Genomic DNA, 22,826 nt, shown 5'->3' with positions numbered 1-22,826 from the left:
TAGATGGTGTTAAATATCCTGCTAGCTGTCACTGAAGAAAGGTGTGGGTGCCTTGTAAATCCCTTCTCCTGCCTGCCTGCCAAAACCTCTTGGAGCATCTTCAGTGGTAGGAGATGACTGTAAGGCAAGTGAACGGTTCTGTCCAGGCTCAGTTCAGTCAGTCTCATCCAGGCTCCTCGTGCCAAATCTGGTGGTAATGGGTGCCCAATGGGTGCCAATCATATAGGCAATGGGTGCCCAATGGGCGGCCAATTACCCATCATGTTTTGGGCTGGCAAATATGGTTTTACCTGTGAAAGAAACATGCCCTTCTGGGTGGCCGCTGAAAACCAGTGGGATGCCTTGGAAACTAGGTGGAGCTATCGGTCTGGGTGTGATTGATTGAGCTGGACTCTCTGTATCTTGATTTAGGTTGTATTGAACCTCCCTTCGGATTCCACTAACTGTATTGACTAGATCTCTGTTCATTATAATAGACACTAGACATCTAGCTTACATGAAGTTGTGTAAATTCAGGTATATTAATTGAATTCTACTATTTTTCTTTTCTGCTACTTCAGTCAGACACATTATTCTAACTAGAAGGTTTTCCATTTCTAAAATATGTTTTATTTCTTTTATAGCAGTTGCAAATATGGTATCAGCCAGATAATGTAGTATAATAAAAATACTCTGGACACAGCTCTGGCTTATCTTTGGAAATGAGGAGAGGTGGTAGAAAACAGCCTTTTCTGTCACATTCCCTGAGCACACACCGCTGTCCACAAAAGATTTTGGCAGTAGGAATTCCCATGTCTGGAGACCAAAGTCTGTAGTGATAGCAATTTGTGACAGATCTTGTCTGGAGTAAACTGATTTCATCTTTGGCTTGGCTTCGACTTCAGCACTTCCCAGCATGGGAAATCAATGGAGTTGTTATTTACTCCAGGAGTAACACCAGGGGAATCTTGTTGGGTAAGCACTGCAGGATCTGGTTGCTAATATCAGCTCAATAAATCTCTACAGGAGCATGCCTGGTAATCCACTAGATATGTAAGGGAAGGCCTGCCTGGCAGGGAAAGAAGTTTTTGGAACAGCCTTTTTCTTGGGAAGAGAGACTACAACAGGACCCTGGGATTCACAAGTGCTGCCTTGTTGCATTCCAGAGCACCCCTAGGAGAAGGGATCTTCTTCTTGGAAGACTGATGTTTATATAGCAGGTGCTAGCAGGTGTGGTGCAGGAGTTGGTTTCACTTTTTCAGTTTTAAGGCATTATTTTTTCTTTTGATTGTATGCATTTGTGATATATGAAAATAAGCTGAATCTGCACAACTAAAGCACTTAAATATTCGATTTGGTGTAAACTACTACTCTTGGTTAATACTCCTGGTATTTTAAAAGCTAACAGCACTTTCAGTAAGGTTTAAGACTCTTCAAAGAGATCTGTGAAATTTGACTACTGTGCTTTCCAAGATCCATTAAAATAAATAAATAAATAAATAAATAAATAAATAAATAAATAAATCCCAGCCTTCATTTAGTCCCGTGGCTTATAGTAACTTCCGAAGTTGGGTGTTTGTTTCCGTCCCTGCTAGCAGCCAGGGAAGGGATTCAGCACCGGGCTTGAACTTTGGAAGTCCTTGCTCCTAGCGTGTGCTCTGTAATGCAGGATATGTGGAACGACGGAGCCATGGCAACCTCATGTCCATCCCCACTGGTGTGGATGCAGCAGCTGTGATCATATTTCAAGTCAGGCCCTGATGATTAGTTAGGGAAGGTCAGCTATTTCTGACTGGCCGCACCCAGACAGAGAAACAGAATGAAGCTCTGCCATCCATGTCCAAAAATAGAAGGCCCTGTTCATCTCTCAGGCTTGAGTCAGCCGCATGGAACACAAATTGGGAGACACAAATCCACTCACGGGGTGTAGGGAAATACAGACAGAAAAGCAAGCAAAGAGAAAGTTCTTCAGATATGAGCTGTACTCTCCAAACTGCTCTTTAGTCATTCAATCCCAAATTTTCTTTCTTTTTTTCTTAAGACATTAAAGTATTTGTTTGAAGATCAATTTGATAATGAAATTGAGCGTGGCAATATTTTTTGGAGGCTTCTTTGCAGCTTTGGGAGTTTTGCTTTTCTTGGTGGCATTTGGAACTGACTATTGGCTTCTTGCTACAGAAATAGGAACATGCTCAAAAGGACCTGAGGATGCTGGGGTTAGTATTTTTTCTTTCTTTTTTTTTTTTTTTTTGATTCATAACAAGAATTATATGTGTATGTTTCTTGGATATATTCATTTTGTAAGAACCTTCTTCTTTATGAACTTTTGAACATTCTGACCTTCTGGGGATCTACAAAGGTGATCCAAAGCCTCTTGTAACCAATTGCAATCAACTCTAAAATTAATTTTTCAGTATGGCATACTTTCTAAGCAACTGTAACTGTAGACATACGCTATTCCTTACCTGTATTCAGACCAGATGCATTTCTTTGTGGACAATTTCAGTTGGTCTTGATTCAGCTAATTGAAAAATGATATGATAACCTATAATAACGGCTTTTTTTTTTGTAGGAAGAGAAGGCTACTTTCCATCATGAAGGTTTCTTCTGGAGGTGTTGGTTTAGTGGAGATGCAGAAGAGAATAATGCCAGCATGTGGAAGTTCTGGTACAGTAAGTAACGTTTTTCTTTTGCATTATCTATGGAGGTTTGATCTCAGAACTGGTTTTATTTGTGAGTCCCCGAGTGCGTATGGTGTCTTGGGTAACAATGTTCTATAGCTCTCTTAAAATAAATTATTTACAAATGCCTTCTTAATCTGCACTAAAAGAAGCACCCAAGCCAAATTATACATTTTTAATTAGCAAGCCAGGTTTTAAGTGTTGCGATTGTATATGTTAGCCATGAGTCCATTCTTACAAGGATGGTCTTTTGTAATTTTTTGTTAGCAGACTCATTTTTTTCCTTAATGTCAGGAAAGAGGAATTTCTGTGAACCTTTGCTTGCAAAGTTCCTTCAGCTGGCTCTAGCAGCAGGTTAAGGAGGGCATGGGGGATTCTACTGTAAGAACGGAGTAGGGCATTTCATCTCCGGAAGAATCATTCTACTTAAACTCATGGGATGCTGGACACGTATGTGAACTTTGGAGGCTCTCAGAAATAGAGGAGGATGTTACACCTCTACAAAGTGCTGTTTGTTTTCTTTTACTGCCTGCCAGGATTTTAGAAGATAATATAGTGAGTGCTTTGCCAACGAAATCTTCCATGAAGAAGAGGTCAAGCAAAACTTCATTTCCTGTCTTTGACCCTATCTCTGAGACACAGAGCTCTTTCTCCTTGCTGCTGTCTCCTTGCACTTGAACTTGCTTGTGCAACTGCTATCACAGAAGTTTGACCTCAGTGGCCGCTGTTTTGCTAAATCGGTTGCTCAAGCTTAGATGACAAATGTAGTATTCACTGTTGTTAATTTCTTCTTCTTTTTTATCTAGAGAAATCTGCAGTCAGAAATTGGAAATTTAAAAGCAGCTTAAATTATAGCCAGCCTTTATTGTTCACAGTGGAGAAGGTGATGCTTTTTATAAGCATTTAAAATAAAGGGTAAAATAACCCTCCTTTTGGGGTATTGATTCCAGACTGAATGAGACTGAACTTGTATTTGTTGAGGCTATAAACTTTCTGAAGATGCTTGATATTTCTCATTATTCTTTCATAAAATAAAAAATATTTTCCTGGATTTTTTTCTGTGGGATGTGCAATAATGAGAGGAACATAATTATCCCTCACAACAGAAAAGCACATATGCATGCAAAGGCACACATATGCATTGCATATTAATTGCAATGTACTAGATCCTTGCCCCCAGTGAGCCTGCTTTACTGTTCCTATAGTAGAAACTGTGCATGAGTGCCCTTTAGGGAATATCCTTGGCTGGATATCAAGGCCAGTATCTCTTACTAAAGAAACATAGACTGTAAAGCTACTGCCAGGGAAAGAACCTGGAATCTTGACTTGAGAAACACAGTTTATCCATTTGAAGAAGGCTTTTAAAATATTTTATTGTTAAGGCAATAAACCACTATCTTTAACTTTCTTTTTCTTTTCTTTTAGCCAACCAGGCACCTTCTAAGAACTGCACACATGCTTACCTCTCACCATTTCCTCTTATCCGAGATGAACACAACTCAACCTCCTATGACTCTGCAATCAGTAGGTGGTTTTTGTTTTGGTTGTGAGTGGGTACAATGTCTATAGTTTCATGAAAACAATTTGGATGCTTCAGTATAAAACAGCGTTATCACTCCACGCGGTTTAATTAATGGAGTTTTAGTGTTTCATACTTCTTACACTTACAACATACATATTTAAGTCACTGTTTAGCAATGCACTTAAATGAATGCTACGTATTAAGTGTGGGAGCAAAATGGAAGTAATTTCTTAAAAAAAAAAATCCTTTTTAGTACTCTTTATCCAACATAAAATTATCTTTTCTGGGCTGAATGATCTGTGTACATGTTTCTTCCTATGTACTTCAGTTAAACTGCTGCTAAATTAATAAGCCAACATGGAGTTCTGTTGCTTTTGTACTTTATGAAAAAGGAGGAAGCAGAGCCCTGAAACTGTCCAACTTTAGTCAGCTAACTCAGATACACTGCAGCGAGTGCTGGAGGTGCCAGCCTCTCTGTGTTGACACTGCTGGGAGTTGAGGCTCTTAAAAATATATTATGTTAAACTGAGATGTTAACAGCAAGAAACTCCAGTGGAGTAACAGAGACATAGACAAGTACATGTACATCTGCATATAAATAAATGTATCACAGTAGTTGAAAACTTCATTTTTGAATAGTACCTGGAAATCTATTTTTACAATTCCGCTTTAAAAATTGGTCACATCATGAAATCAAGGGCCTTATGCAAATGTGTTTAAAAGAAATCATTTCTGATAACTTTTTCATATGATTTCTAAAATAACTTGTGATGTGTGAATGCTGTATGTCTCTTACCTGCTAGCTTAATTACTCAAGTGTTGCTTTCCTGTCCTGAAGTTGTAATTACATCTTGGCTAAATTTGAAGTGTCTTTAGAATGTAATCTTTATGCTGCAGACATGAAAAAGATGGACTGATAACAATTCTGTTAATTTGTAAACTGTTTGTCCTAGAAGAATTTAAATCTCACTATTCAGTCAGATATCTAATCACACAGAACATTTAGAAAAGTCTGTCTTTCCAGTTAAAAGTGACAGAATCATAAGTGTCTTATTTATGTAGGCAGAGTTTGTGTCTCACTCATACATTCACAAAGGATCCTCAAACTATATTGTATGATTACATAGAAATGGACAAACAAAGAATAAGGAAGAGAAAAGGAATATTATCAGAAGCTTAATTAATTTTAGTTAATGTTTGCCAAAAGAACCACTGCTCAAATAAAATTTACCTATCTGTATTTCATTTTAGGACATTAAAATAGACTGAACTGTACTATGTAGATAATGGCCCAGGTAGAGTATATTCAGTTCCATTTCTGCTATATAAACAGATACAATTGGATTGGTTTGGAGCTCATTAAAACTGTTGAAGTTTATTCTTTTTTAACGTATCTAGTTCATTTTCAACATTCAAGTGGAGTTATTTGCTATAGCAGGTATGCTTGTTCAAGCATCTTTCACAACTTCTGTGAAGAAGGTTATGTCATTGTCTCTTCGGTCATCTCAAAACTCATTTCCGTTTTGGTCTAATTGGATGGTTCTGCCCAGGATATTTAGCAAACAAGTTTTTACACCCTGCTGCAACTGCAGTCACTAAATTAAGAAATACTAGAGGTGAATCCTCTTCTTGATTCATAGTGAAGGAAATACTGTCTCTCTGAAAGCCTGTGAAAATGGTAAAAGAGCTGCATTTGATTTCATGCAAAATAGGCTTTTATTAAAAATTTCTATTCCACTTGGCTGCATCTAATACCTATGTCAACTGTACATAGAACAATGCACTACCAAAAGATTCAGGTTATTGTTTGTTTTGACTTTTTTCCTGGTCTTTGGTGATAAAATATCTTCTTTTTCAAGCTTTTCATAGCTTTCTCAACACTCGCTTTGGGGATTAAGAAGAAATCTCCTACACTTGGTCTCCTCACAAAGATTTATCACAGGGTTTTTGATGGGTCCCTCACGTCCTAGTTATGTTAGGGGTGAATAAGAAGAAATTTTCTGCTCTTCAAAAAATACTCAGCTTGCCTCTTCCTAAAAAAAAATAAAAAGAAGATATAAAGCCTTTAAACTTCATTAAAAAAATCAAACATGCGTGTACAACATAAAATTTTCTCAATATCTCTAACTTTCTTTTAACAGAATTGTTACTTTCCCGTTAAGCAAAGGCACATGGCTGCTTGTTTTACAAGCCATTTGTCATAAGTGGTTTTGGAATCCTATATCAGAGTAATTTTGGTTTAACTGCAGCCCCTAGTGGAAACACAAGTGAGGTTTTTCAGTGGAGTCATCTAGTTTGAACAGCTCAGGCAAAACTAAGTTTCCCGAAGAACATATAATCTCTGATAATTTTTGGGTGGCGTGGCTTGACCATGTTCTCTGTTGACATAACTCCTTCGGTTTTAGTATCAGTAAGAATTTGGCTCAAAGCTTTCCTGGGTCATAATTAAGAGAGACACAGTCCATGTCCTCATAGTTTAGATCTTCTCATGTGCTGGTTTTAAGCTGTAATTCCTACGTGCTTTTGTAGTAGTTCTGACTGCAGACACTGAAAACTCAGATGTTAAGATTTTAGCACTTTAAAAAGTGCACTTTACAAAACTTGAGACCAAAGATTTGGTTCATCCTGCTGTGAAAAACCTAGGCTATGCTCTGTATGCCAAGAGTTATAAACTTAGGTGGAAAAGTAAAGCCTACAGTGATGTTTACAGTGAGGCCTTGAATCTGTGTTTTAAAGCCTAGGGTTTCCTTCTATCATTACTGTCAGATGTGTGATTGGCTTGGAAGGGTTAGAAAGATCTGCTTTGGAATTGCTGCGTTTTTTAATCACAATTATTACGGGTTAGTTTATTCGTTGATTTTGTTAAGTATCTCAGGAAGGGGAGGAAGGACTGATCTTCCTACTTCCTATGCACCTTACCTGCAGTATGGAAGTCCGTGGCGGTACAAGCCATTTTTTATAGTTATTGCACTTTAAGGGGTTTTAAGGCTGTGCCATTTATCTTAACTTGAAATAGGCATCTAAGTGAAGTTGGGCTAGGCTCACTGTAGGGAATTTCCACAGTGGTAAGACGGTTTGTAAGGACAGCTACTGTATTGTGCAACTAGTAAGTAAACCCACGCAGCAGAGCACTGTGTTGCCAGCACATTCATTTGTATGATGATTCACAAACACACAAAGCACAGATTAAAAATAGGAATTAAAAAAAAAAAAAGAAATTAACCCATTCAGAAATACCCCAGCAGAGTAGTGGCATTTGCATGCTAAAATAAACGTGCTTATATACATATTTGTATAATCATGATCAGATTAGTTGGAGCCATCCTGTCAGGCTATTCTAAAATAATAATTAATTGCTAGCTAGATTAATTAATTTCATTACAACATTAGATTACTCGATGCAGACATTGAAGGAATGTCACATTCTTTATAAAGCTACTTCTCCTTTTAGTACAGGACAACACTAGGCCTGTTTTTGGAAAATGTACAAAGTCCTCACACAAGTCATCTCATTGACTTCAGTGAAATTATTCTTAAGAAAAAGAAGCACAAGATCTAGCACTTTGTCAAGTGATTAGTTTTATTCCTGAGTTAACTTTTTTCAACTTTATTTGGACATAAACAGTACTTCCTTAGCTGTTGTAAATTGCCCTAGTGCCTTCTGAAGCTAAATTGGAAGCTATTTAATGGGGCTGCACTGACCCATTAGTTTAATTTGTAGCTGCTAGTACTAGTTTTCTTGACCATTAGTATTTTATTTTGTCCAGTGTTGGGCACATTGCCAGCATTTAAAGTAGTGCTTAATATAATGTAGAATGCAGAATGTTTATGAGACTGATGAGAAATTCTGGTTCAGCAACTATTACATCTAAAATGGTGTGATCAAATTTATTGGGAGGTTTGTTACAGGGTTGAAATTAACCTAAAGTAATCTCCAAAATACCAGCAATGACATCTGAAAATAATAAATGTATAGTGAAATGCTAGAAGTAACTTATTTCTAGGGCAAAAAAAACCCCACTGTTAGGTAATATAGTCAAATAATTGCCCATGAGAGATTGTAATACAGTACATTTACTATTGTAAAACTCCCTAGCCACCAAGCAGTGATAAAGCAAGAAGTATTTAACAAAGCAGTGTATTCACACTGTGAATATTGTATTTGTTTTACTGTTAAGATTATTTTAAAGAAGAGATTATTACTACTATGGGATAGTAAAGGAATTTAAGAAGCAATAAGAGAAGTTTTGCAAGGTTTACTGTGTTTCCAGTTGCACCTCATGTGCTGCTGCTGGCCTCCGTGACCATATTTATGGTTGCTTATCCACAGGGAAGATACTCCTAATTTATAGCAATTCAGGCAATTTACCTTACATTGTGTTTTATACTGTAGGTGGCATTTTGATACCTGCTGTCAAAAACATTTTGATGTCCCTTAACATTACAGAGGGAGATAAAAAGGTGGAACTGGAAAAAGTTCACTTGAGGACTTGATTTTATGAAAGGGTAAAAGCTGAAAGCAGCTCTTCCAAATTATCTTGCCTATCTGTGGTAATGATTACAGAGCACTATACTCGTATATGCTTCAGAAAGGATTTTAGCTTTACACTGCTTAATAATTCATCTTCAGGATTAAATGGTTGTTTTTTGTAGGCCATAGGAAATGCATGGCCCAAGTCTTTTAAGTGGTCAAGATTTTAAAACGCTTGCAGCCCGTAAGAGCAATAAACTATCGTCTAGTATGTTTTTGGGAACTTGGAGTTAACATCTCCAGGATGGTATTGCATCCTGTCGTTAGATAACCTGTCCTCGAATAATCCACTATGGAGCTTCTGAGGTGTGTGTGAATATAGTATAAAAATATGCACTGAGGTGGCACAGCTGCCTAGCTTTGGCAAGTGTAACACTGCTTCTCTTTCTTGTCGTGCAGTGGTAACATCTTCAAATATGAAATTGTGACTTGAGTTTATAATCAGAGCTAGGATCCGCTACACTAGCAAAGGGGCTTTTGCTATTTTTTTGTTATTCGGCCATTTCTCTAGAATTCAATGTATTACTCAAACCTGCATATTTCTGCTAATTTTCAAATGATGCAGAAATCTCTAGAGGAATCTAAGTTAGGATCTTTTGGAAGAAGAGCGAGTAACAAGACAAAATTACGAGTCACTTTTACAAGTCACGCTCTCGAGAGGGTGCTGTCCAGCTGTAGTGTTGCCGTGCTGTGCTGGATGCTGCAAAGCCCAACAGCAAGCCTACCACATGCACTTCTTCCCCCTAAGCACCGTTTTATTTTTAGGCCTGCCTGGCACTGCCAAGGCAAATGTCCTTCTCTGAAGGGCTGGTGTACTGAAACAAGTTACAGAACCTTCTGTTGAGCTCTCTTGCACGTACAGCAATGATATCTAAGATAAACAAGGTGGTGGTGCCTTGTACTTTTACTACTTTTGCTCTAGGAAACGGTTGGAACAGTTCAAGTACTTGAGGTAGCTAAATCAAACATATCTGTGAAACTAATATAGTTAGTTGCCTGCAGCCTTTGAGGAGTCAAGGATACTGCCTAATCTGTAGATCAGAATTTGGGCTATCTTATAAACTGCCTCAGCAAGAATTGAAATGGTGCCAACTTTTCTTACACTTTGCACAGGTACACTGAAATATTATTTCTTGAAACAGGCCCTATGTCAGACAGTCTTCCCTTTCTGTAAGTTATAAAGAAGTGTAATTCAAAATAGCATATTCTGTTGCAATCAGATTTCAGAAATGTTTGAGCAAATAAAACTTTTCTGGCAACATTTTTCAAAGAGCAGACTTCAAAACTTTCTCTGTGAAAAGTAAATAATGAAACTGTGAACTGTTTTTGTATTTTGAAGAAGTTTGTGTCAGAAATTAGAAACATTGCTGTATGACTAAGGTAACTGACCATGATGATATTGAAAAAGGCTTTTTCAAGGTTCATTTTGGCCAGTGTGTCCTATTACATAGCATGACTTTGAAGTACCCTGTGCCATCCATGTAAAGAGTTGGGTGGTTATAGAGTGATTTAGCAGCATTAGGTTTTAAATGAGGAAGTAATGTCCCATGGACTTGGGGACTGCACTCAGGCTTTGCAAAGTAGCCCCATGGGTAAAATAATAAGAAATTGCTTCAAAGACCCAAGACTGAAGGACTTGAGAGATTTACCTTTCTAGGTCTCCATTCACTGTCTGTTTCCATTAAGTGAATCGTTTAACTATGTGTTTAACTTTAAACAGGTGCCTAAATCCCATAAGACTTACTTACATACTTAGAGCAGAATACGTACTTACCTGCTTTGCTGAACCACAGCCCTGTTTCTTACCTACTATTTCCATTAATATTTATTTATATGGAAAGAAGGCTTGCATTGGATATGAACCAAAACAGTTTTAACCCTTCTGGCAGCCTTTTTCACCCAGATGATAGCACATTCATCTTCCCTATCCCCAGTCTGCTGCTCAGCGTGGCAGAAAATGATGTCTCTGAGTCTCTGCACAGATTAGAAAGGATGTTATTTAAGAAGTGCAGCTAATGTGATGTGGTGAATGTGATCTAGCCAATACATTTACAAGACCGATACAAGCAAGAGTGTGTACTTTACCATGAGTTAAGCTGGTCAACTTAAAACTATAGATTTATGGAACACATTAGGGAGGAAACACTAATCAATAATGTCTAGTGCACCTTTACATTCCAGATGAAAGCAAACCTGAGTTATGCCAGAATAGCTGGCTCCTAACAAGCTCTAAGGATTTGAAACTTTCAGGATATGAATGCAATATAATAGTTGCTTAGATGTGTTTTGCCATAACAGTAAGTAGGTGCTGTCAAATGCTAAGTGGCAGTTTCTTTTGTGACTCACTTTTTCTGACTTGCCAGCTGGCTTATACGCTTTCCCTCAGTTGGGTGGAAATGTTTTTCACTGACTGAATTGTCAGCGCTTCAAGATTTTCAGATCTGACGATGGAGAGCTTTGCAGCTCATAATTTTACTAATGGGTTGTGTTAATGTAACAATTTTTAAATTCATGGGAGAAATTTATGTCACTCTTGTAACATTTGTAAAATGATGACTTTGTTAAATGGATGTGCAATTAACTAGCTAAAAAATAATTGTTAGAAAGACTCTTTTGGCCAGAGTATGTCACAAAACTCTCGGCTCATTTATCACCAGCTGCATCCATTAATTCAACACTGCTTGGCACTGTGTAACAGGGACTTCTGAAACATCACATTCTAAATTTAATAAAATATGAAGAGCTTTGCAGCAGAAATAGGCTGCTTTAAAATAGTTAACTTCAGGAACCCGGTTTACATTTTCCTTCGTTTCTCTATTTTCCATAGTTTTTCTTCTCCCCTGCTTCAGATTTTGGCCTGTTGAATATGACTATATGTAAGGAAAATTATCCACTTTTAAATTACAGAGCAGTTAAGGATTGTTATTGCTGAGATAGTCTTAGCACTAAGAATTTCAAGATGTTACAGCTCTCTGCCTCTCCCAGTCAATTTTGGTGAAACAATCATATCCATTCAGACCAAACATTCATCCTGCAGGGTTATTGCTACAGCTTTGGTGTACTGTTTTCCAAAGGGCATAAATTTGGTCAAGCTAATGGCTATATTAGACATGCACACACTGTCTAACTATTAGGCAGCTAGATTTTGTTCTTGATAACTTACATTTTCCGTGATCATTAGATAAGAATTAGGTTTGGGTTCAAACCTAATTTGGTCCAGATGGAGTATAATATATATACACAACGACATGGGTATTTGGGTTGTTAATAAGAGAAGTAAAAAGAGAAATATTTGTTAGCCAAATATGTGACTTGCTTAAATTCTAAAAAATACCGTATTCTTTTTTTCTCTTCTTCCCGTTCTCCAGTTTATCGAGGTTTCTGGACAGTTCTTATGCTCCTCGGAGTGGTCACTATTGTGATGGCTAGTTTCTTCATCATCTGTGCAGCCCCTTTTGCCAGCCATGTTCTGTACAAAGCAGGAGGAGGCCTCTTCATCATTGCTGGTGGGTATGCTGTTTGCTCAGTCATTTAAAGTTGTTAGAATACATAGGATGAGGTATTTCTCCCCATTTTACTTGTTCAAAATTATATTCATCATGTTAAAAAAAGTTTCCATCATTTGACTTACGGAGCACTTGCCTTAGAGGTGATTCATTGTACAGTTATTTAGTCATTAAGTTACTCTAGAAGAATTGAATTTGAATTAATAAAAAAAAAATCCACGATGTATCATGGAGTTACACTGCAATTTCAATCTGCATGTTTAGCAGAAAAAAGACATATTTAGTAATGCTGCTTTATAGAAGTAGGATTCCTAAGGGCGTTAGCTTATTTTTATTGGTGAAACAAAAATAATGAAGATGACTTTCAGGAAACTGAAAGGCACAGCACATTCACATAAGAGTAGGGACAAGATAGTGCACAAGATAGTGCTTGAATATGAGTAAGTAAGTAGGACATTTAAACCCCTATGAGTGACAACAAATAAATGAGTTTGCACCTTCGTCTTTATCTGCACATACCACCTGGGTGCATCCACCCAGCATTCAGTTGATGGACAACTCTCTAAGGTGTTGTTTTGTTAAGCTTTAAAAGTCTGAGAAGATACTATGCTGCAGCATAAAATTCAGTTGTGTAAGATATAAATGATAATATGTGCACAATCACTATTCTACTATGTATAAAGTCTGATAGAGCCCATTCTGTGAGAGCGTTACTGTATTTTGGGGTAGAGTGCTCATGTTGAGGTAGAAAAGATTCAACTTTGTTACCATTTGTATTACTTACCTTGCTTACTCACTTCACCTCACAGCTCTGCCTACGTGGGCTGATGGTGATTATGCTCTTTCAGAGGACATTGAGTGGGCAATATTTTGTAATGTTATTATTGGAAAAAGACTCCTGAATTTATTCCCTTGAGAATTACTCCTCCACACTTTCAAAAGAGATAGACAGAAAAATATTCATAGTCTATCGGAAAGCCTAAGGTATGTAAATCACCAATCTTCAGATCAATCTGTAATAAACCTCACCTATCACTAGGCAGTTGCAGAAACTGTTAGAGTAGAGATGAGAGTTGTGTATCTAGAGGCACTTGGAAGGTGCTGCTGGGAACCAAGAAGGAGAGGTCTGAATAGAGAGTGTATATTCTTCAGTCAATTCATCTGCCCTAGTTTAGGCATTTCAAAGTTAACTTCCTAAATCTGAGCTAATCCCTAGGAGGCCTGCAGGAGGTGGTAATATTTGTAACAGCCAAAACTGTATGTAAGAAGTTCCTCCATCTGGAAATTTATTTCACTCTAAAAGACAGGTCATATAAATACCCTATGAAGGAGCCCTGTAGTCTTTCCTAAGACTATTTGTTAGGTGTCTGAAGTTAGGTGAGCTCGTATCATCTGTGTTTGTGACCTTGGGCCCCTCTCACCCTTTGTCGCTACAGAACGGATGCTTTCCAAGAAAAATCCTGACTTTTTCTGTATATTTGCCTAGTTTCTTTTAACTTGAGCAGTATTCTCAAGTTACCATTGTTGTCATTGAAATGCAAGGATATTTAGCAGAACCATAGTTAGATTTGCCAAAAGGAATTACTTGGCAGTAGGACTAGGGAACCCATTCTGCTAGTACAAGATATTTTGGCTTGGGTAGGGTCACAGAGCTCCCAAATGAGCCCTTCTGCATCCACCTCTAGTCATACTGGAGTGAGTGGGGAAGGAACATCATGTAAATATCCTCGTCCTATCCAAAATATCAGATTACTCACAGAACCATAAAGAATATTTTTTCCCTCAAATTTGCACACAAGTCAGGATACTCACATAGTCAGATTGAGGGTTTAATTATAGTAGGACACATTTTCTTGTCTGAAATCATTGACTACAGTGAACAGATTAAAATCATGTTGAAGGGAGGGAACATGCAGACATTAGAAGACCTTAAAATACTTTGCATTATCAGTTGTTACAACTATGTCTGGTGAGATGCTCTAAACAGCAACTCAGTTTCCTGTAGTTTTACTAATCAGTGGCACATTTGGCTAAATGGAGAGTAGGAAGGAATTTTTCTTCCAATGAGAATTGCTTGCAGTGGGTAGTAACTTAGTTCTGGGATAACCTGGGGGCAGAGTAAGACAAGGCAGAGCAAAAGAGATGTTTTTGCATGCCTCTAAACAGAAGGGCAGTGTGCTCTGCAGTGTTCCCTGCTGTCCTGAGCCCTTCCTTTATTTAGCTCCTTCAGGAGCCTGTACTGCCTTCCAAAAGAAAACAGGGCATGGAGGGGGAGAGTGAAGAGGGATGGTACATATTTGACATTCAGCATGTAATCAAGATGCAGCCAGGGCATTAGGCATAGATCTAATGGGAAAATGAAACGATATAATGTGATTTAAATCGAAGGGGAAGTCTGTCTTCTTGTAAGACAGAAAACAGCATTTTGATTTGAAGAAAAAAGAAAATCATAGAAACTGTTTTGAAAGGGCCAAGATGCTGTCTTACTGCAAAGTTCATGTAGGAGGAATGATCATTCTTGACCGGTTGGCTATGCTCTTGCTAAGGTAGTTCTGTATGCGGTTAACCTTCATTTCTGCTGTGCCTACCTCATTTCTTGCACACTGAGAAGGACCAATTTTGTGCTTGAGGAAGTTGTTCTTGAGAACAATCAAATTCTCTGGGCCCCTTTGCCTTTCAAGGCAACCTCCTTTGGATCCTTCCTACCAGTTTTCTGAACAGGCTGAAGACTTCTCAGAAGTTCTGAATCTTTAATGTCCTATTCACTTCTGTACTTCTAGGATGCTAAACTCTTCCATTTCATAGCCATTATTGCCATGGCTAGCATCATCTGTCATATCCCTGACCTGGGTTACCTTATTTGTGATATCAGGTTCTGTAAAACACCTCCTCTGGTTGGCTTGTCCAACATCTGTCTTGAAAAGCTGTCTTTTATGCAGTCCTGCTATCTCCTGATTGCTTGTACTCTGCAGTGCTTCCCTTCTAGTAGATATTGGGGTGACTGAAGTCCCTAATGAGAACCTGGAATTGCAATCATAACTTTTCTTCCAGCCTTGGTTGGGCAGCAATACTCACCATGACATTCCCACTGGTGGCAGCTTTTCCGATCTTATCTATAAGTTCCTGTTCTTCAGAAGAACTCAGCGTCCAAGATATTTTTTGAGTAGGCAGTACCCCATCTTACCCACCTGTTCTTCTTAAACAGTCTGTATCCACCCATTGCAGGACTTCAGTCAAGCAAGCCATCCTACCATGTCTATGGTACAATAGCATCATCATCCAAGGCCTTATTACTTGTCTACAGCATTTGAGATGGGCTTTCAGTTGTGCTGCTTCTGAAGGGCAGCGTAAGTGCCTCCCTCACTGTTGTATTCCATGCCTACACACTTCTCTCCCTGACCTCCAGTTATCAGGGAGTTGTGATCTCCATCTCCCAATGGTCCTTTTTTTTGTAGCCCTCCTCACAAGGTTACTGAGCATGTTGCTTTTCCACCACTTTGCCTGATGGATCTCTTCTCAGCAGTCCTTGTACCTCATAGAAGGTCCTACAGTCCCAGAAGCCAAAGTCTGTGACACTGACTGCAAAGCCAGGAGTTGATACACAGTGTTCCCCCTTTTGCCCAAACTTTATCCATAGAGCATCAGATTTGAGACCATCATGATCTGTGCCCCCTGCCTTATGCCCCTCTCTTTCTCAGAGCACTGCAGTCACCAGCACAAGGTCATCTTTCCAATATCACTGGTGTTCCTGTGGATGAACAGCAAGGGATTGCACCCCAGGTCAATTGGAACCTCAGGAGTCTCTCCATGATCTCCCAGTTCTGGGCCACAGGGAAGCAGCACATGTACCAAGTCAGCTTCTCTCATTTAGCAGGTACATTGGTTCCTCTCAGAAATAAGAAGGCACACACAATTACCAGTTTTTGTGGCAACTTATTGACTAGCAGATCTCTGTGTTAAGCTTTTGAAACGTTACCTGCTTGAGCCTACAAATGAAACTACAGATGTTCTTATCAGTTCAAAAATATCACAGTCACTGCCACTGTAGCCTCACCTCCATGCCTGAAAGGATGGAGCAAGAGCAGGTGCAGTAACTGTAAGCTTTATAGTTGCTTCAAATGTCATAGGAAGAAAGTAGAAAGCTGTCATAACCTAATCACTTAGAGCAGCCTTCAGTATGTCCATAACTGACCCTGGGCCTGTTCCTGCAAGGTGTCTGGGTGGTGATTAAAAGTATCCGCCCGCACTGATGTCAAACAAGCAAGCTCCCAGAAGGTGTGCAGAGCGTGCCGAGTCACCCCCCTAGGGAACAGATGAGATTAGAAATATGTGTATGACTTCTGTTTTCTGCCAAAAGAAAGGGAAAAAAAAAAAAAAGCTGATATCTTAATTCCAGCTCTTAGACGAGGACGAAATCTGTCCTTAGAGATATGTGCCAACTGCCATAAGTCTAAATGGGATCTTCTGGGCACATATTCCAGAGTGAAATGTCAGCCATACTTTTTAAATAAAGGTCACAAAAAGCCAAGGTAGGAGAAAGTATCTGAAATAAAGGAAAAATGCAATTGAAAAGAAATACATATATATATATATATATATCTGTATAAAAGTTTCCTCAAATTAGAAAAACAGCTCTAAACTTCTAGGCACAACTAAAAAGCTCAAATCATTCTTTCCAGCACCTGTTGTCTTCGTGTCTGCATAGTAAAAGTTTCATGCTATAAACAGCCATTCACCATTGACAAGTGAAAGGCATTTCTGTGTGGGCAGAATAAGTACTAAAGGCCAGCAAGCTGCCTCTTGAATTCATAGACATTTCTAAAGGTTCTATATTCTTTTTCCTCTGCAATATGCAAAAGTATTTGTTTGAAAGAAATTCAAAAGAATAAATGCAAAAGACAGAAGAGAGTGACCTCAGAGAAGTCTATGTCTTATCACACTGCACAGAGCTGTGTATCAAACATGTGTGTTCTTAAAAAAAATGCAAAATGGGAAAAAAAAGAACAAGAAAAAAAGGAGAAGGAAAGTATTTATTGTCTTAATCTCTCTCAGACATATTTCATGTTTTAGGAATAATTTCCCCATCATTCCTCATTCATGCAACTGCTGTTTTATTTTATATTCACTAAAAGGCAAGGGCAAATGGACAACCACACACTCTGCAAAAGGTCTAAATGCTGAAAATGTAGAAATATATCATAGTACAAACTGTTTCTAAAAATATCTGCTTCGTGAAGTTGTGGAGATCTTTTCAGTCTTGGTAATTTTGCCTGAGAGCTTGGCTAGAAAAGTTCATGACATTCATAATAGATATTCAGTTTAAGAGTGCAGGAACCATTTCTCAAAATAAATATATATGCATTTTGGTTTATCCTCCTTTATAATGATCAAATATTACTTGTAATGGATGTTTTTCCAATTCTTATTGGCATTACTAATATTTTGTAGGAAAGAGACATGCTGGTGAGGAAGAACTGTGGGTACAGAAATAAGACAAATTAGCAATAATGTAGTTTTAGAACTAGAAGATTTCTTTCTGCCATTTTCCACAGGCAGCATAAACTTTATCTAAAAGAATTATTCTAGAAGCACCAGCGTATAGCCAAAGATACACAATTACCTAGGAAGACTTTGCATTGTCTGCAGATATCATTTATGTGTAGGCCAGTGTACTTCACCAAAAGGTACAAGTGACAAATGCTGAATGTGGCAGGAAGAGTGTAGCTGCATGCACAACGTACCCGGATGGAGAGGGAGGGGACTTCTGTTCATTAGCAGCTCTGCCATGAGCATGTTATGTGACATAGCAAAGCTGTCTCGACTCAGAGGAGCAAAACTCCTTGGAAAATCAGAGTAAAAAGCAAAGACTGGGGGCTCAGAACCTCTAAATATCAGATTTTTTTTTCCATGCCTTGTTTTTCCTTCTACAAAATGGAGATTTTACATTGGCATTATTATTGTAACGTATAATCCCAGCTAATACCTTATGGACTACAAAGGCACCTCATGTTATATGTAGCTGGTCTTGCATGCTACTCAGTCCACTGGACAAATTACTTGTACTGTATTCATATTACTTGTCTCAGGCCTTGCTTGAACCCTTAACTCACCCTTCCTTCCTTCCTTCCTTCCTTCCTTCCTTCCTTCCTTCCTTCCTTCCTTCCTTCCTTCCTTCCTTCCTTCCTTCCTTCCTTCCTTCCTCTTTCTTTCTCTCTTTCTGTCTTTCTTTCTTTCTTTCTTTCTTTCTTTCTTTCTTTCTTTCTTTCTTTCTTTCTTTCTTTCTTTCTTTCTTTCTTTCTTTCTTTCTTTCTTTCTTTCTTTCTTTCTTTCTTTCTTTCTTTCTTTCTTTCTTTCTTTCTTTCTTTCTTTCTTTCTTTCTTTCTTTCTTTCTTTCTTTCTTTCTTTCTTTCTTTCTTTCTTTCTTTCTTTCTTTCTTTCTTTCTTTCTTTCTTTCTTTCTTTCTTTCTTTCTTTCTTTCTTTCTTTCTTTCCTCTGTTTTGTTAAGATGAGATGAACAGACATGAAATTATCTCATCTGAAAACAAAATATTCTTCTCTTTTAATCTAACAGCCAGATAAATGTTCAAGCTCTAGTAACCAATTATTAAGCTCACAACTTCACTTTGAATCAAATATTTGATGCAATCAGTGTGGATGCCAGGAAAAAAAATACTCTTTAAGTCAAAGAGACTTAGACATGTGCTTAAATTTAAACACCACCTGAAGTGCTTAATGCAGAGGAAGGAACCAAAGCTCTAAACATCTAACGTTTTAAGCAGATGCATTAGTGATAATGCAAGCACATGATCTGCTTCTCTGCTCCAACCACTGCTTCTGGTGTAATCTAGCACCTTGGAAATCATACTGAATAGGCAAAGCAGAGAGTCTACTCATTCAGAAATGCTTCTTCTTTCCTTTTCCTTTACGCTACCATTTTGACACACAGGAGCCTCAATAAGCTCCTGTGCAGGTGCTTAACTTCCATGAAATCATAACTCTTTGGAAGTTAGGCACTTAATTATCAGTTGCAGAACACTAGCCATTGAAATCCTGTTGAAAGCAATGAGACTTAAGTTTTTTCTTAGGCTGATTCATTCTACTGTTCAAGGCATTTCTTAAACACTGAACAATATAGTAACTAATTAGCCTCCATTACGAGATAGGAGCTGTGAGAACCCTTAAATACTCTTCTAGTGCCTTAATTAACTAAGATGGTTTGCATATTCTCCCTTTCTTTTCCTTTTCTCTTAAAGAAGGACATTTATCTCTGCTTGACATACATTTCTTCAGCAAATTTCCGTACCAAACAATTTACCACACACAGGTATTAGCAGCTTGCTGTGAAATCACCTGATGGACTCTAACTTAACTGAAGTTGTTTTACCACTCACAGCACCAGCTTGCTATTTTGCACCTACGTGGAGTTACATCTTTTTAAACTACCTGGAAAGTATTGCTCCAGAGTACTTGGAGAGCTAGAGGTGCTGATTTTCGGTTTAAAGACCTCTGAAACAGCATTATTTTAATGGTAGAACATTCCAACTATGTAGGTTACTTAGCTTATGTCTTCCCAGGGAGGAGGAGTCAAAAGCACTTCAGATGTGCAAGGTCTGGTTGTGCTTATCTGTTACAACAGTAAAGAAATATACATTGCTAGTTTTAAATTTTATTATTATTTTAAATTAAGCTTTCCTTGCTTTGTAGAGAATATAAATACAAGATCATAAACATCTGAAAATGCAGATGCAGCCAACTGAAGAGGGATAATTTCCAAAGTTCATATGGATCTTGCCATATCGTCTATGCACCTTTCCAAATCTTGGTGTGACATGAGCCTAATTTTTTTTTTTTTTGGATTAAAGTTTTGAAGAGCTAGCTTCATGTCTCTATTAATTCCATTTATGAATTTGGCCCTGAATCTTTCCCCTTTTTTACCCATGAGAAGCCACTAGCTCAGTCTGGTTCTGTTTTTTAAAGTTTTTTACATTGTCTGTTATCATTAAATGTTCTCTGGTAGGTTTTTTTTGCTCGGTTTGACTTGTATTTGGAGATTCTTCAATTAATTTATCATTTCTTATGTCTGGCCCTGGGATGATCATTGTCTCTCACTGTTTCACCAGTTGTATGTTTCAAATAACCTCAGGAATAAATTCCTTCAAAATGGAATATTGAGTTTTGCCTAGATAAAACGTAAAATTTAATTTCTACTATTTAGAGTTGAGGGTTTTGTTTTGTTTTGCTTTTTTAATTCATCCAGAATTTGAGCAAAACTTTACAAACTTTGCAAAAAGTGTCATCCTGGTATTGTATTTCATAAACATGCTGCATGCTTGCCTCAATCTTTTAGTTATTCTCCTACCATTAAACTGCATAAAAATTGCAGATACTTTGGTATTTTCAATCACATTTTGATTATGCCTCAGGTTAACTACTTCAGCTAATTTTTTGGTGGGCTTCAAAAGGTAGTGTTCGCAAACATGAGGAACCATGTGCTCTTGCCTGTCACGTGTTCATGATATCCAGAGCATAAAGCTATTTGGTACTGACAATAAAGGACCCAAAAGGACTGTCAGCAAGTCACCAGTGTAAAGTGCTGCAGCTCATCTTGTTGACTTTGCTTTAAGTGGGTGACAGAGCAGGCAAGAGCTGCTGTCCTGGAAGCTGCTGGGAATGGCAGGCAGGATGGGCATCTGGGAGCGGGGATGGAGGAGGTAACCACATTTGCCAGCATAGGTGGGCCTGAGGCAAATATCTACACACAGGTGCTTCCAAAGGGCACTTGAGGGTTTTTCCAAAGTGTTACGTTTGTGCAAGGTCACAGAGTGTGAATTTAGCAAGATGCAAACATCTCTGAGTTGTTCTCTGCTGCTTTACACGTATCTCAGCTCAATACGAGTTCCCAGAAATATACACTGTCTTGTTGCTTATTTAGCATCATAGGCTGAAAGCCCAATAGGCTGCTATCTCCCCAATATTTTAATATCTGAATACTTAGCCCAGCTGCTGTAACTGTGCTGTGACAGCTGGAGTTCAGGGAACAAGTGGGTTCAGGCTGGAGCATGTGGAAAATTCAGACTTCTGTCCCTAATTTTCCAGTGGATCTTCTGCAAGGGCATCTGTGCCACAGGCCTGCATTTCTTAAGTGTCCACATTCCTCTGAAGTAAAATGAAATATTAGGCATGCAGCTGATGCTTTGGAAAGCCCTTTCTCCTTATATTTGCTTCTGGTGTATAGTGACAAAGAGATTAACAGAGTTCGTAAAGACATGTGCTCCTATTACTATCATGAGCAAACAATCCAGAGGCCTTTCCGAGGAGTGGTTGGGAAAACATCGTGAATTATGTGGTGGATTAATTCCAGGAAACGGTTGTACCCAATCTGAGGTTAATACCAAAAGCCTGCTTCATAGCTATTATTTCATTATTGCTGGGTTTTCTTGCTATGATCTTCTTTCATAAGGAATGTAGAAAATTTTGAATGAAATACATCTGAATTTGTCTCTAAAGTATATGAGCAGAATCTGAATGTAGTGTGCACTAAACAAGTCCTTTTCCATTAAAATAAAGGAAGCATAAGGTAGGGAAGTGAAGATGATGAAGAGATTTCCCAAAGATTTCATATCTCATCCAAAAGGTTATGATAGAAACAGTTCTGTTTTGGGGGAAGAAAAGGTAGGTTTTTTTCTTGCGGGGTCTGTCCTCCTCCGCTGCACCCCAGTACATTCAGAACAGTAAATAGGTACCTGAATTTACACCCTAAGCGCAGCTACCTGCCCACTAAAAACAGATAGTGTCATTTTTGGGGGCTCCTTAGAGGATATGGGCTTATGCCTTTCCATGTAAATCAGAAACAAGGTAAAGAGATCTTATTAGAGAGAAACTAAAGGCAAAAAAAATCCAGTGGCAGTTGATGGAGCTTTGCACACAGGGCTTCAAGGTATTACTGTAACCAGTAAATGCATCCTGCATTTGTCTCGCACTCCGTTGTTAAAACCTCTTATTTCTTTTCCAGGGATCTTGTTTTCACTGGTAGTTGTGATGTATGTCATCTGGGTCCAGGCCATGGCTGATCTGGAAAACTACACACACATGAAAAAGATGGAGTGCCCGGACTTTGCTGTTCATGTGCGCTATGGCTGGTCTTTCATGCTTGCTCCTATAGGAGTATTTTTTGCTTTATTAGCAGGAATGCTTTTCCTGTTGATAGGGCGTTCCATTTATTTGCATTCAGACTAGCCATACAGAGCTAAAGGAAATGCTGGCAACTTAGTGAGACTCCATGACAATTTGAAAATGGAATTTTATACGTTATTATGGCAATCCTAAGAACGCAGGCACACTTCTGGAATTACTTCTGTTACTTGTTAAGTGGTAAAGGACACAAAAACTCAGTACAGGGAGAAACAACCTTCAGGCCCCGATAGTTGCTTTTAATTCTTTAGAAAATACACACATAATTCTCCATGTTGTGCTATTAGCAGCATTAGATAATTTTGCAAACAGAAGAAGGCAAAAAAAATTCTACAACCAAAAGCCCAGTATAAAAAATGGGCCAAATAAAGATTTTATACATTTGTTTCTTAGTATTTGTCTTGTACTTCTGCTCG

The 22,826-nt window shown here is 38.2% G+C and overlaps 1 protein-coding gene across 1 annotated transcript; it reads left to right on the top strand.

Annotated features, from left to right (window-relative positions):
* The first annotated feature begins 2,005 nt into the window (after positions 1 to 2,005).
* On the top strand, positions 2,006 to 22,455 carry LOC104569027 (transmembrane protein 182). Its single transcript, XM_010215981.2, has 5 exons — positions 2,006 to 2,195; positions 2,552 to 2,651; positions 4,086 to 4,184; positions 12,082 to 12,219; positions 22,232 to 22,455. The coding sequence occupies exons 1-5, from the start codon at positions 2,055 to 2,057 to the stop codon at positions 22,453 to 22,455; spliced, it is 702 nt and encodes a 233-aa protein (XP_010214283.2). The 5' UTR covers positions 2,006 to 2,054.
* The last annotated feature ends 371 nt before the right edge of the window (positions 22,456 to 22,826 follow it).

This window comes from Tinamus guttatus, unplaced genomic scaffold (genome assembly GCF_059628265.1).
Source record: "Tinamus guttatus ecotype Peru unplaced genomic scaffold, ASM5962826v1 Tinamus_guttatus_pri_ptg000002l, whole genome shotgun sequence".
In the NCBI taxonomy this organism is placed as follows: domain Eukaryota; kingdom Metazoa; phylum Chordata; class Aves; order Tinamiformes; family Tinamidae; genus Tinamus; species Tinamus guttatus.
The sequence above is the reverse complement of the archived record's forward strand: the minus strand, read 5'-3'. Positions and strand labels throughout refer to the sequence as shown.

What these genes read in the sequence shown, in the direction of transcription:
- LOC104569027 (XM_010215981.2), top strand. Translation starts at nt 2,055, where the DNA reads ATGAAATTGAGCGTGGCAATATTTTTTGGAGGCTTCTTTGCAGCTTTG. An exon ending in CATGTGGAAGTTCTGGTACA is followed by an intron (nt 2,652 to 4,085) that starts GTAAGTAACGTT and finishes CTTTTCTTTTAG; the next exon opens with CCAACCAGGCACCTTCTAAG. An exon ending in AGGCCTCTTCATCATTGCTG is followed by an intron (nt 12,220 to 22,231) that starts GTGGGTATGCTG and finishes TTTCTTTTCCAG; the next exon opens with GGATCTTGTTTTCACTGGTA.